We start from the raw sequence: 13545 nt of genomic DNA, 5'->3' as shown, positions 1-13545 counted from the left end.
TTTTTTATTCCCCCTTTACACATCCCCCTGTCCCGGCTCCTATTGTGTAGTAACCATAGTAACCATGTGGAGGAGCGATCTACTGCGCTTGCGCTCCTTTTACCGTGACATAAAAAGGCCACGTCTCGCGCTCCCTCTGCTGCTACATTTAGAACATGCAATTGATATACCTGCAACAATTTATATAACAGTGTAGCTACAGTTGATACATTGTTAATATGATGCAGCTTGTCACTGCATACAGTGCGCATTACACGTGTCAGCCACACCAGGGGCTTATTTAGGAGGATGCAATTTTACAGAGCTTTTAGATATACGAACTAAATCATCTATTTAATTAAGAATGGGTAAATGTGGCAGCCCAATGCATTTTTTATTTAACTAGGCAAGTCAGTTAAGAACAAATTGTTATTTACAATGACGGCCTAGGAACGGTGGGTTAACTGCCTTGTTCAGGGGAAGAATGACAGATTTTTTACCTTGGCAGCTCGGGGATTCGATCTAGCAACCTTTCGGTTACTGGCCCAACGCTCTAGGATACTGTGTTGTTATGTGTTAATAACATTTAGACTACGTTACCCAGCAGGCTATGCGGGCGCGGGAGATGGTTAACATAACAAACATAACAGATACCTGCTTCCCCGCATTTCCACCTGCAAAGTTCTCAACGTTCCATCCTATTGATTGTGCCCCGTGTGAAAGTAGTGGCATAGAGAAGATGCAGTAGCCAATATAGCCTATAGCCAGCCTAAAGTAGAGCTTTCATTTGAATGATATAAAATACAAAATATCCCATACAAAACACACAGACACAATTGTGGCTGATGTTTACATCATAAGTGTTCATATCTTTATTGATTGGATGGTTTCTCTGGTAAGCTTTTAGATGTAAGTGGTAACAGACAATTATGTTGCAGGCTTTTACATGTAAGTGGTAACTGAAAGGTGGAAGGAGGGGAGGAAAGGGGAAGGGTTGGGCAATTGAGGAAATTGAGATGGGAAAACGCTTTGAAGTAAAGGGGAGGAGAAAAGAGAGGGATGGAAAAGAACGAGGGAACAGGTAGAGGAATGTGCATGTATGTTTTGAGAGAAACACTGCTTTGTGCAACACACTAATGTCTTGTTTAAAACCAATCAGTCCTTCTGCATTCTGCACCAGCCTCCAACTCATCATCTGATCAAACATATAACCTCCAATACATCAGTGCGTTATAAGTGATATAAAGGCTAATTCATATTAATGTGTTTCTCAGTGCATCTGTCTGTCTGGCTCTTTCTCTCTCTCTCTCTGTGTCTGTCTGTCTCTGCTTTACTTTTTAAGGGGGTAATCGGTAATTGATTATCGGTCTGCTCGCACTCTGTCTGTCAGTCTGTCTGTCTCTCTATCCTTCCAACCATATGTCTGTCCGACCTTCTATCTGTCTAAAGGATTCATTGTAGGTATTTATGTATATCTGTCTGTGTACATCTGTGTCTGTCCATCTATGTCAGTCCGTCTGTGCCCTGCAGTGATGTGATGTATGTCTGTGATTCTGTGTCAGTGTCCGTCAGCCCAGAGGAGTCTTAGAGGGCGGCGGGGTTCCGGAAGTTGTGCCCTGCGAAGCGAGCCTGGTCCCCTAACTCTTCCTCAATCCTAAGAGAGGATAAAGACAGAAAGAGAAAGTGAACGACAGAGAAGAATTCAGAGAGGAACAGACAGAGAGACAGTTATACATACTCATACAGCAACAACCACACACAGTGAGTAGGGTACCAACCTCATGAGTTGATTGTATTTGGCCAGCCGCTCTGATCGACAGGGAGCTCCAGTCTTGATTTGTCCAGTGCAGAGGCCCACCACCAGATCAGCAATGAAGGTGTCCTCTGTCTCACCTGAGCGGTGGCTCACCATCACCCCCCAGCCATTCTCCTGAGCCAACTTACACCTGGAGGACAGACAGAGAGACATACACAGAGAGACAGACAGAGAGGGAGAGAGAGACAGTGACAGATACAGCGATGGAGAGATACACAGAGAGAGAGAGACAGCGACAGATACAGAGATGGAGAGATACACAGAGAGAGAGAGAGAGAGAGAGAGAAACAGCGACAGATATAGAGATGGAGAGATACTCAGAGAGACAGAGAGAGAGACAGCAACAGATACAGAGATGGAGAGATACACAGAGAGACAGACAGAGAGAGAGAGAGAAACAGCGACAGATATAGAGATGGAGAGATACTCAGAGAGACAGAGAGAGAGACAGCAACAGATACAGAGATGGAGAGATACACAGAGAGACAGACAGAGATGGAGAGAGAGGGAGAGAAAGAGAGAGAGACAGATACAGAGATGGAGAGAGAGGGAGAGATACTCAGAGAGACAAAGAGACAGAGAGAGAGAGAGACAGCGACAGATATAGAGATGGAGAGAGAGGGAGAGATACATAGAGAGAGAGAGAGAGAGAGACAGCGACAGATACAGAGATGGAGAGATACACAGAGAGACAGACAGAGAGAGAGAGAGAGACAGCGACAGATATAGAGATGGAGAGATACATAGAGAGAGAGCGAGAGATAGCGACAGATACAGAGATGGAGAGATACACAGAGAGACAGACAGAGAGAGAGAGAGAGACAGATACAGAGATGGAGAGATACATAGAGAGAGAGCGAGAGATAGCGACAGATACAGAGATGGAGAGATACACAGAGAGACAGACAGAGAGAGAGAGAGAGACAGCGACAGATATAGAGATGGAGAGATACATAGAGAGAGAGCGAGAGATAGCGACAGATACAGAGATGGAGAGATACACAGAGAGACGGAGAGAAAGGGAGAGAGACAGAGAGAGAGAGAGAGAGGGAGCGTGGTGGATGAGGTGAGTTCTCACCTTTACAATGTAAAGCACATTGAAAATCACTATATAAAGGTCTGTATATAGGGTTTACAATAACATAAAACCTGCTCTAAAATCAACACACAAACTGCATCGCAAATGGCAACCTACAGTATGTATTCCCTATATAGTGCACTACTTTTGTACAGGGCCCATATAGCACTATATCAGGAAAAGGGTGCCATTTTGGACACACTCTAAAATACTAATCAGCTCCACACTCCCCTCCCTGACTCACGCCTGAACGGCTTCGGTGACAGAGCCGATCTGGTTGACTTTGAGCAGCAGGCAGTTGCAGGCCCTCTCCTCCAGGGCGCGCTCTATCCTCTTGGGGTTGGTGACGGTCAGGTCGTCCCCCACCACCTGGATCCCCACGGAGGCTGTCATCTGGGACCAGGCCGGCCAGTCATCCTGGTCAAACGGATCCTCAATGGACACCACTGGAGGAGAGAGGGCCAGGAGGAATGTTAGTGAGTGTTTGTGTGTGCTGCAACCATAATGGAGAATAAGGACAGGGGGAGAATGAGGGTAGGCTAAGGGTGACCTGGGACAATGCCTCTAGACACTGATCTAAGGACAGTTTTGTATTTAAACCCCTAATTGTTAATGTTACAATTTCTGAGCAGTAGATATTCCTAGATCTGTCCCTAAAGGAAAGATCTACCTAGAGTGAAGGAAATGACTCTACCATGTTAAGGAGTGTGTGTGTGTGTGTGTGTGTGTGTGCTTACTCTAGCGTATTAAGGGGTGTGTGATGGGAGTTGGTTGATTAGCTCAAGACCCACTCATGGCCTACGGTGGATGGGCTCAGAGGTACAGCGTGTCAGTCTTAATGGGGATTTCAATTACTGCCTCTGACTGGACACACTATACTATCTCCCATTACACTCTACACTCCTCAGAGAGACAGAGAGACAGAGAGAGAGAGAGAGAGAGAGAGAGAGAGAGAGAGAGAGAGAGAGAGAGAGAGAGAGAGAGAGAGAGAGAGAGAGAGAGAGAGAAAGAGAGAGAAAGAGCGAGAGAAAGAGCGAGAGAGAGAGAAAGAAAGAGAGAGAAAGAAAGAGAGAGAGAGATTGGACAGCCTCCCCTCATTTCCTGACACCAGTTAATGAGGTTTTAATTATGCGCTACAGTGCACATTTGGCAAGGTGGGAGCTGCACTGATGTACCCTGTCCCCCATCACTGGTGCTTATCCATGTCTCTATGGCTGTGTGTGTGTGTGTGTGTGAAACAGAGCTTCAGTACAAGACATCAGGGTTATCGTCGGGAGGGGAGTAGCCTAATCAAACATATCATGGAACAATTGACCATGTTAGGGTGACAGGCACGCGCGCACACACACACACACACACACACACACACACACACACACACACACACACACACACACACACACACACACACACACACACACACACACACACACACACACACACACACACACACACACACAAACCTGGGTAGTCATTGACAAAGCCCTGGTACATGTCGCAGAGCTCTTGGGCGCTGATGTGGCGGTCTGCGTTGGGCGGAGACTTGAAGTCCAGGTCGTACTTGCCCTCTTTGTAGAACTCAGAGGCTGCCACGTCCATCCCGATCACCACCTTGTCTGTGAAACCTGCCTTCTCAATGGCTGTCTTGATCAGCTCCAGTGCTGCACAGGACAGAGGGACAGGACAGAGGGACAAAGGGACAGAGGGACAGGACATGACACGGGCAGGTGACAGGACAGAGGGACAGGACACAGGGACATGACACAGGGACACGACACAGCGACAGGGGGACACAGGGACAGGACACAGGGATAGGACAGGGAAAGGGAGTGTGACAAGAAAGGTGAGCAGGGAGAGGGGGTTGTTATAAAACAGTGAGTGATATTGTGCTTGGGTATATTGGGTATTGTGCTTGTCTTGCTCTGTCTCTGAAAGACAATGTGCTGTGTTTATTTATGAGCCCAGTTCAAAAACAACCACGGGCTCCCACCCCTTCTGTATTTACGGTAATATTAGGAATCTTGCGCATTAAGAAATTATTCATACCCCTTGACTTATTCCACATTTTGTTATATTACAGCCTGAAATCAAAATGGATAAAATAGATTTTTGTTCACACCCATCAACACACAATACCCCAAAATGACAAAGTGAAAACATGTTTTAGACATTTGGCAAATTTATTGAGTCAATACATGTTAGAATCACCTTTGGCAGCGATTACAGCTGTGAGTCTTTCTGGGTAAGTCTCTAAGAGCTTTGCACACCTGGATTGTACATTGTGTTTTAGGTTATTGTCCTGCTGGAAGGTACATTTATCTCCCACTGTCCGGTGGAAAAGCAGACTGAACCAGGTTTCCTCTAGGATTTTGCATGTGCTTAGCTCTATTTAGTTTATTTTTATATAAAAAACCTCTCTATTCCTTGCCAACGACAATCATGCCCATTAGATGATGCAGCCACCACCATGCTTGAAAATATGAAGAGTGATACTCAGTGATGTGTTGCGTTGGATTTGCCCCAAACATAATGCAGTTTTACTTTAGTGCCTTATTGCAAACAGGATTCATGTTTTGGAAAATTTGTATTCTGTAAAGGCTTCCTTCTTTTCAGTCTGTCATTTAGGTTAGTATTGTGGAGTAACTACAATGTTGTTGATCCATCCTCAGTTTTCTCCTATCACAGCCATTAAACTCTGTAACTGTTTTAAAGTTTCCTTCCTCTCCGGCAACTGAGTTAGGAAGGATGCCTGTATCTTTGTAGTGACTGGGTGTATTGATATACCATCCAAAGTGTAATTAATAACTTCACAATGCGCAAAGGGATATTCAATGTCTGCTTTTTATATGTTTACCCATCTACCAATAGGTGTCCTTGTTTGCAAGGCATTGGAAACCCTCCCTGGTCTTTGTGGTTGAATTTGTGTTTGAAATTCACTGCTCGACTGAGGGACCTTACAGATAATTGTATGTGTGGGGTACAGAGATGAGGAAGTCCTTCAAAAATCATGTACAACAATATTATTGCAGACAGAGTGAGTCCATGCAACTTATTATATGACTTGTTAAGCAAATTGTTACTCCCAAACTAATTTAGGCTTGCCATAACAAAGGGGTTGAATATTTTTTGACTCAAGACATGTTAATATTTCTAAAAACGTTGACATTATGGGTATTGTGTGTAGGCCAGGCTGTAATGCAATAAAATGTGGAAAGAGTCAAGGGGTGTGAATACTTTCTGAAGGCAATGTAAGGCAATTGGAAGGCTGTTTCCTTCACATCTGAAAACACAAAGCTGAGGGTCTACAGAAGTTGTTTTCGGACCATGCAGTAGTGTCTTTGATATGTCTTTCCTCCTGTCTCTCTCACCTTCAGTGTTCTCCAGTATGTTTGGGGCGAACCCCCCCTCGTCCCCCACGTTGGTGGCGTCCTGGCCATACTTCTCCTTGATCACTTCCCTCAGCGTCTGATACAGCTCCGCCCCCACACGCACAGCGTCCCTGAAAGACTCCGCCCCTACAGGAAGTACCATGAACTCCTGCATGGCCAGCTTGTTGCCCGCATGAGAGCCCCCGTTGATGACGTTAAATGCCTGAGGGAGAGGGGGACCAGGGGAGGAGAGGGAGACATACATCAGTATTTGTCAATTTACAGCATTTATTCATTCCTTTATCCAGTTGTTCCTTCATTCCTTTATCCAGTTGTTCCTTCATTCCTTTATCCAGTAGTTCCTTCATTCCTTTATCCAGTTGTTCCTTCATTCCTTTATCCAGTTGTTCCTTCATTCCTTTATCCAGTTGTTCCTTCATTCCTTTATCCAGTAGTTCCTTCATTCCTTTATCCAGTAGTTCCTTCATTCCTTTATCCAGTTGTTCCTTCATTCCTTTATCCAGTAGTTCCTTCATTCTTTTATCCAGTAGTTCCTTCATTCCTTTATCCAGTTGTTCCTTCATTCCTTTATCCAATAGTTCCTTCATTCCTTTATCTAGTTGTTCCTTCATTCCTTTATCCAGTAGTTCCTTCATTCCTTTATCCAGTTGTTCCTTCATTCCTTTATCCAGTTGTTCCTTCATTCCTTTATGTAGTTCCTTCATTCCTTTATCCAGTTGTTCCTTCATTCCTTTATCCAGTAGTTCCTTCATTCCTTTATCCAGTTGTTCCTTCATTCCTTTATCCAGTAGTTCCTTCATTCCTTTATCCAGTTGTTCCTTCATTCCTTTATCCAGTAGTTCCTTCATTCCTTTATCCAGTTGTTCCTTCATTCCTTTATCCAGTAGTTCCTTCATTCCTTTATCCAGTTGTTCCTTCATTCCTTTATCCAGTTGTTCCTTCATTCCTTTATCCAGTAGTTCCTTCATTCCTTTATCCAGTAGTTCCTTCATTCCTTTATCCAGTTGTTCCTTCATTCCTTTATCCAGTAGTTCCTTCATTCCTTTATCTAGTAGTTCCTTCATTCCTTTGTCTAGTTGTTCCTTCATTCCTTTATCCAGTTGTTCCTTCATTCCTTTATCCAGTAGTTCCTTCATTCCTTTATCCAGTTGTTCCTTCATTCCTTTATCCAGTAGTTCCTTCATTCCTTTATCCAGTTGTTCCTTCATTCCTTTATCCAGTAGTTCCTTCATTCCTTTATCCAGTAGTTCCTTCATTCCTTTATCCAGTTGTTCCTTCATTCCTTTATCCAATAGTTCCTTGATTCCTTTATCTAGTTGTTCCTTCATTCCTTTATCCAGTTGTTCCTTCATTCCTTTATCCAGTAGTTCCTTCATTCCTTTATCCAGTTGTTCCTTCATTCCTTTATCCAGTAGTTCCTTCATTCCTTTATCTAGTAGTTCCTTCATTCCTTTGTCTAGTTGTTCCTTCATTCCTTTATCCAGTTGTTCCTTCATTCCTTTATCCAGTAGTTCCTTCATTCCTTTATCCAGTTGTTCCTTCATTCCTTTATCCAGTAGTTCCTTCATTCCTTTATCCAGTTGTTCCTTCATTCCTTTATCCAGTAGTTCCTTCATTCCTTTATCCAGTTGTTCCTTCATTCCTTTATCCAGTTGTTCCTTCATTCCTTTATCCAATAGTTCCTTCATTCCTTTATATAGTTGCCCCTTCATTCCTTTATCCAGTTGTTCCTTCATTCCTTTATCCAGTTGTTCCTTCATTCCTTTATCCAGTAGTTCCTTCATTCCTTTATCCAGTTGTTCCTTCATTCCTTTATCCAATAGTTCCTTCATTCCTTTGTCTAGTTGTTCCTTCATTCCTTTATCCAGTTGTTCCTTCATTCCTTTATCCAGTAGTTCCTTCATTCCTTTATCCAGTTGTTCCTTCATTCCTTTATCCAGTTGTTCCTTCATTCCTTTATCCAATAGTTCCTTCATTCCTTTTTCTAGTTGTTCCTTCATTCCTTTATCCAGTTGTTCCTTCATTCCTTTATCCAGTTGTTCCTTCATTCCTTTATCCAGTTGTTCCTTCATTCCTTTATCCAGTTGTTCCTTCATTCCTTTATCCAGTAGTTCCTTCATTCCTTTATCCAGTAGTTCCTTCATTCCTTTATCCAGTTGTTCCTTCATTCCTTTATCCAGTAGTTCCTTCATTCCTTTATCCAGTTGTTCCTTCATTCCTTTATCCAGTTGTTCCTTCATTCCTTTATCCAGTTGTTCCTTCATTCCTTTATCCAGTAGTTCCTTCATTCCTTTATCCAGTAGTTCCTTCATTCTTTTATCCAGTTGTTCCTTCATTCCTTTATCCAGTTGTTCCTTCATTCCTTTATCCAGTAGTTCCTTCATTCCTTTATCCAGTAGTTCCTTCATTCCTTTATCCAGTTGTTCCTTCATTCCTTTATCCAGTAGTTCCTTCATTCCTTTATCCAGTTGTTCCTTCATTCCTTTATCCAGTTGTTCCTTCATTCCTTTATCCAGTCGTTCCTTCATTCCTTTATCCAATAGTTCCTTCATCCAGTTGTTCCTTCATTCCTTTATCCAGTAGTTCCTTCATTCCTTTATCCAGTAGTTCCTTCATTCCTTTATCCAGTTGTTCCTTCATTCCTTTATCCAGTAGTTCCTTCATTCCTTTATCCAGTTGTTCCTTCATTCCTTTATCCAGTAGTTCCTTCATTCCTTTATCCAGTTGTTCCTTCATTCCTTTATCTAGTTGTTCCTTCATTCCTTTATCCAGTTGTTCCTTCATTCCTTTATCCAGTTGTTCCTTCATTCCTTTATCCAGTCGTTCCTTCATTCCTTTATCCAATAGTTCCTTCATCTAGTTGTTCCTTCATTCCTTTATCCAGTAGTTCCTTCATTCCTTTATCCAGTTGTTCCTTCATTCCTTTATCCAGTAGTTCCTTCATTCCTTTATCCAGTTGTTCCTTCATTTCTTTATCCAGTAGTTCCTTCATTTCTTTATCCAGTAGTTCCTTCATTCCTTTATCCAGTCGTTCCCTCATTCCTTTATCCAATAGTTCCTTCATCTAGTTGTTCCTTGATTCCTTTATCCAGTAGTTCCTTCATTCCTTTATCCAGTTGTTCCTTCATTCCTTTATCCAGTTGTTCCTTCATTCCTTTATCCAGTTGTTCCTTCATTCCTTTATCCAGTAGTTCCTTCATTCCTTTATCCAGTAGTTCCTTCATTCCTTTATCCAGTCGTTCCCTCATTCCTTTATCCAGTTGTTCCTTCATCTAGTTGTTCCTTCATTCCTTTATCCAGTAGTTCCTTCATTCCTTTATCCAGTAGTTCCTTCATTCTTTTATCCAGTAGTTCCTTCATTCCTTTATCCAGTTGTTCCTTCATATTTTTATCCAGTTGTTCCTTCATTCCTTTATCCAATAGTTCCTTCATTCCAATAGTTCCTTCATTCCTTTATCTAGTTGTTCCTTCATTCCTTCATCTAGTTGTTCCTTCATTCCTTTATCCAGTAGTTCCTTCATTCCTTTATCCAGTTGTTCCTTCATTCCTTTATCCAGTAGTTCCTTCATTCCTTTATCCAGTTGTTCCTTCATTTCTTTATCCAGTTGTTCCTTCATTCCTTTATCCAGTAGTTCCTTCATTCCTTTATCCAGTAGTTCCTTCATTCCTTTATCCAGTCGTTCCCTCATTCCTTTATCCAGTTGTTCCTTCATCTAGTTGTTCCTTCATTCCTTTATCCAGTAGTTCCTTCATTCCTTTATCCAGTAGTTCCTTCATTCTTTTATCCAGTAGTTCCTTCATTCCTTTATCCAGTTGTTCCTTCATATTTTTATCCAGTTGTTCCTTCATTCCTTTATCCAATAGTTCCTTCATTCCAATAGTTCCTTCATTCCTTTATCTAGTTGTTCCTTCATTCCTTTATCTAGTTGTTCCTTCATTCCTTTATCCAGTTGTTCCTTCATTCCTTTATCCACTTGTTCCTTCATTCCTTTATCCAGTTGTTCCTTCATTCCTTTATCCAGTAGTTCCTTCATTCCTTTATCCAGTAGTTCCTTCATTCCTTTATCCAGTTGTTCCTTCATTCCTTTATCCAATAGTTCCTTGATTCCTTTATCTAGTTGTTCCTTCATTCCTTTATCCAGTTGTTCCTTCATTCCTTTATCCAGTAGTTCCTTCATTCCTTTATCCAGTTGTTCCTTCATTCCTTTATCCAGTAGTTCCTTCATTCCTTTATCTAGTAGTTCCTTCATTCCTTTGTCTAGTTGTTCCTTCATTCCTTTATCCAGTTGTTCCTTCATTCCTTTATCCAGTAGTTCCTTCATTCCTTTATCCAGTTGTTCCTTCATTCCTTTATCCAGTAGTTCCTTCATTCCTTTATCCAGTTGTTCCTTCATTCCTTTATCCAGTAGTTCCTTCATTCCTTTATCCAATAGTTCCTTCATTCCTTTATATAGTTGCCCCTTCATTCCTTTATCCAGTTGTTCCTTCATTCCTTTATCCAGTTGTTCCTTCATTCCTTTATCCAGTTGTTCCTTCATTCCTTTATCCAGTTGTTCCTTCATTCCTTTATCCAATAGTTCCTTCATTCCTTTGTCTAGTTGTTCCTTCATTCCTTTATCCAGTTGTTCCTTCATTCCTTTATCCAGTAGTTCCTTCATTCCTTTATCCAGTTGTTCCTTCATTCCTTTATCCAGTTGTTCCTTCATTCCTTTATCCAATAGTTCCTTCATTCCTTTTTCTAGTTGTTCCTTCATTCCTTTATCCAGTTGTTCCTTCATTCCTTTATCCAGTTGTTCCTTCATTCCTTTATCCAGTTGTTCCTTCATTCCTTTATCCAGTTGTTCCTTCATTCCTTTATCCAGTAGTTCCTTCATTCCTTTATCCAGTAGTTCCTTCATTCCTTTATCCAGTTGTTCCTTCATTCCTTTATCCAGTAGTTCCTTCATTCCTTTATCCAGTTGTTCCTTCATTCCTTTATCCAGTTGTTCCTTCATTCCTTTATCCAGTTGTTCCTTCATTCCTTTATCCAGTAGTTCCTTCATTCCTTTATCCAGTAGTTCCTTCATTCTTTTATCCAGTTGTTCCTTCATTCCTTTTTCCAGTTGTTCCTTCATTCCTTTATCCAGTAGTTCCTTCATTCCTTTATCCAGTAGTTCCTTCATTCCTTTATCCAGTTGTTCCTTCATTCCTTTATCCAGTAGTTCCTTCATTCCTTTATCCAGTTGTTCCTTCATTCCTTTATCTAGTTGTTCCTTCATTCCTTTATCCAGTTGTTCCTTCATTCCTTTATCCAGTTGTTCCTTCATTCCTTTATCCAGTCGTTCCTTCATTCCTTTATCCAATAGTTCCTTCATCCAGTTGTTCCTTCATTCCTTTATCCAGTAGTTCCTTCATTCCTTTATCCAGTAGTTCCTTCATTCCTTTATCCAGTTGTTCCTTCATTCCTTTATCCAGTAGTTCCTTCATTCCTTTATCCAGTTGTTCCTTCATTCCTTTATCCAGTAGTTCCTTCATTCCTTTATCCAGTTGTTCCTTCATTCCTTTATCTAGTTGTTCCTTCATTCCTTTATCCAGTTGTTCCTTCATTCCTTTATCCAGTTGTTCCTTTATTCCTTTATCCAGTCGTTCCTTCATTCCTTTATCCAATAGTTCCTTCATCTAGTTGTTCCTTCATTCCTTTATCCAGTAGTTCCTTCATTCCTTTATCCAGTTGTTCCTTCATTCCTTTATCCAGTAGTTCCTTCATTCCTTTATCCAGTTGTTCCTTCATTTCTTTATCCAGTAGTTCCTTCATTTCTTTATCCAGTAGTTCCTTCATTCCTTTATCCAGTCGTTCCCTCATTCCTTTATCCAATAGTTCCTTCATCTAGTTGTTCCTTGATTCCTTTATCCAGTAGTTCCTTCATTCCTTTATCCAGTTGTTCCTTCATTCCTTTATCCAGTTGTTCCTTCATTCCTTTATCCAGTAGTTCCTTCATTCCTTTATCCAGTAGTTCCTTCATTCCTTTATCCAGTCGTTCCCTCATTCCTTTATCCAGTTGTTCCTTCATCTAGTTGTTCCTTCATTCCTTTATCCAGTAGTTCCTTCATTCCTTTATCCAGTAGTTCCTTCATTCTTTTATCCAGTAGTTCCTTCATTCCTTTATCCAGTTGTTCCTTCATATTTTTATCCAGTTGTTCCTTCATTCCTTTATCCAATAGTTCCTTCATTCCAATAGTTCCTTCATTCCTTTATCTAGTTGTTCCTTCATTCCTTCATCTAGTTGTTCCTTCATTCCTTTATCCAGTAGTTCCTTCATTCCTTTATCCAGTTGTTCCTTCATTCCTTTATCCAGTAGTTCCTTCATTCCTTTATCCAGTTGTTCCTTCATTTCTTTATCCAGTAGTTCCTTCATTTCTTTATCCAGTAGTTCCTTCATTCCTTTATCCAGTCGTTCCCTCATTCCTTTATCCAATAGTTCCTTCATCTAGTTGTTCCTTGATTCCTTTATCCAGTAGTTCCTTCATTCCTTTATCCAGTTGTTCCTTCATTCCTTTATCCAGTTGTTCCTTCATTCCTTTATCCAGTAGTTCCTTCATTCCTTTATCCAGTAGTTCCTTCATTCCTTTATCCAGTCGTTCCCTCATTCCTTTATCCAGTTGTTCCTTCATCTAGTTGTTCCTTCATTCCTTTATCCAGTAGTTCCTTCATTCCTTTATCCAGTAGTTCCTTCATTCTTTTATCCAGTAGTTCCTTCATTCCTTTATCCAGTTGTTCCTTCATATTTTTATCCAGTTGTTCCTTCATTCCTTTATCCAATAGTTCCTTCATTCCAATAGTTCCTTCATTCCTTTATCTAGTTGTTCCTTCATTCCTTCATCTAGTTGTTCCTTGATTCCTTTATCCAGTAGTTCCTTCATTCCTTTATCCAGTTGTTCCTTCATTCCTTTATCCAGTAGTTCCTTCATTCCTTTATCCAGTTGTTCCTTCATTTCTTTATCCAGTAGTTCCTTCATTTCTTTATCCAGTAGTTCCTTCATTCCTTTATCCAGTCGTTCCCTCATTCCTTTATCCAATAGTTCCTTCATCTAGTTGTTCCTTGATTCCTTTATCCAGTAGTTCCTTCATTCCTTTATCCAGTTGTTCCTTCATTCCTTTATCCAGTTGTTCCTTCATTCCTTTATCCAGTAGTTCCTTCATTCCTTTATCCAGTAGTTCCTTCATTCCTTTATCCAGTCGTTCCCTCATTCCTTTATCCAGTTGTTCCTTCATCTAGTTGTTCCTTCATTCCTTTATCCAGTAG

At 41.0% G+C, this 13545-nt stretch overlaps 1 protein-coding gene across 1 annotated transcript in view; it reads right to left on the bottom strand.

The window, feature by feature from the left end:
• Positions 1-822: 822 nt before the first annotated feature.
• Positions 823-13545, bottom strand: part of LOC139573361 (gamma-enolase-like) — a 16706-nt gene continuing 3983 nt past the window's right edge. Inside the window, exons 7-11 of the mRNA XM_071396717.1 lie at positions 6242-6464; positions 4337-4534; positions 3118-3319; positions 1758-1925; positions 823-1633 (exon numbers count right to left, since the gene is read on the bottom strand). Coding sequence (XP_071252818.1) covers positions 1564-1633; positions 1758-1925; positions 3118-3319; positions 4337-4534; positions 6242-6464 — 861 coding nt within the window. The 3' untranslated portion in view covers positions 823-1563. The remainder of the gene's footprint in view (positions 1634-1757; positions 1926-3117; positions 3320-4336; positions 4535-6241; positions 6465-13545) is intronic.

Source organism: Salvelinus alpinus, chromosome 4 (assembly GCF_045679555.1).
Source record: "Salvelinus alpinus chromosome 4, SLU_Salpinus.1, whole genome shotgun sequence".
NCBI lineage: Eukaryota > Metazoa > Chordata > Actinopteri > Salmoniformes > Salmonidae > Salvelinus > Salvelinus alpinus.
Note: the sequence above shows the minus strand (reverse complement) of the source record. Positions and strands in the feature narration are given on the sequence as shown.